Genomic DNA, 1,230 nt, shown 5'->3' on the forward strand with positions numbered 1-1,230 from the left:
GCAACTGCAAAACTGTCTGCTTCTTTCTGAGATCGCTTTTTCCAACTAATTTAAAAATATTTCTCCGGGGAGTGCAGTAATAGACAGTGACAGCGCCGACAGTTTGTCGGACTTAGCAACAGTAACTAACGGGGGCGTGGCTTAGCGAGTGGTCAATTGGTCTGTAAGTTTCCTGGGCCGCTAAACCAGTGCAGTAAATGCTAGAGAAGCTGCATGGGTTAAAATAGAAACGCTCCGTCACGAGGTAGTAATTCTCAATAACAGATGGGCCGTATGTCCTGATCCAGATCGCGGTCCACCTATTAGTGACCTCTGGTCTAAATTATCCATCTGAAGAACTCTGCTGGCCTCAGTGATGTGGCTCTGGATTGGTTCATCTCTTCTGTTCCTGTCTCCATGCTTGGACTGTTTGTGACAGATGTTGGTAACTGATGAGAGATTAAACTGTTCTGTTACATTTTGAACATCATTCAGCAACACAGAAAATATACGGAGGAATATGTTATATGTGAATAAAAGTGATTAATTAGTAATTTCTTGTTTGTCCTCAGAGCCAAAATGTCAGGTTGGATGAGCCAGTTTATATTTTAGGAATAAAAGAGCAGTGGAGAGAGAGGACGTCCTTGGTGTTTGTCTCTCAGCTTTTAGAAGTTTTAGGATTTGTTGTGTGATTCTCTCTGAAAGTCTAACAGTGTGTGACTCCCTCTAGTGGACGTTGTGGAGTATTCTGTTGTCTTTTCTCCAAAGGTTTTTGTACAGAGTTTTGGTGTTTCCTGTCACTGTGGGCTGCAGAGCACAGTAGTACACAGCAGAGTCAGACAGCTGAAGCTTCTGGATCTTCAGAGGAACTGATCTTGAGGTGGAATCCAGTGTGGATGAAAATCTCTCCTTAAACTCGTCCTCTGTTTTTACTTCGACCCCTTGCATGCGGCTCAACATGAATTTGGGGCTGTTGTTTCCATCCTGTTTGTACCAGAACAAAGCTGGAGTGTCACTAGTCTCAAAAGTACAGCCAAGTGTAACTGTGTCTCCTTCAGCAGCAATGACATCTCCTGCTGGCTGGGTCACTCTGTCTTCTCCTTTACACTCTGGGGAAGAAGAAAACATGCAGAGGAAGAGATGGATCAATAAAGATGATTGATTAAAGGAGAACAATCAGTAGGTTTAAAGAGTTACCTAGCCAGAGAGTCAGAATCAGGATGTTTCTCAGCCAGTGGTTCATGTCTGCAG

At 43.6% G+C, this 1,230-nt stretch overlaps 1 gene segment (V, D, J or C); it reads right to left on the reverse strand.

The window, feature by feature from the left end:
* Nucleotides 1–747: 747 nt before the first annotated feature.
* LOC123965579 lies at nucleotides 748–1,224 on the reverse strand (the record flags this gene model as incomplete). The annotated part of the segment is given in 2 exon segments: nucleotides 748–1,088; nucleotides 1,177–1,224. Coding segments are annotated over 2 exon segments (387 nt in total), but the record flags the coding sequence as incomplete, so codon positions are not given.
* Between the last annotated feature and the right edge of the window lie 6 nt (nucleotides 1,225–1,230).

This window comes from Micropterus dolomieu, unplaced genomic scaffold, assembly GCF_021292245.1.
Source record: "Micropterus dolomieu isolate WLL.071019.BEF.003 ecotype Adirondacks unplaced genomic scaffold, ASM2129224v1 contig_10245, whole genome shotgun sequence".
Lineage (NCBI taxonomy): Eukaryota > Metazoa > Chordata > Actinopteri > Centrarchiformes > Centrarchidae > Micropterus > Micropterus dolomieu.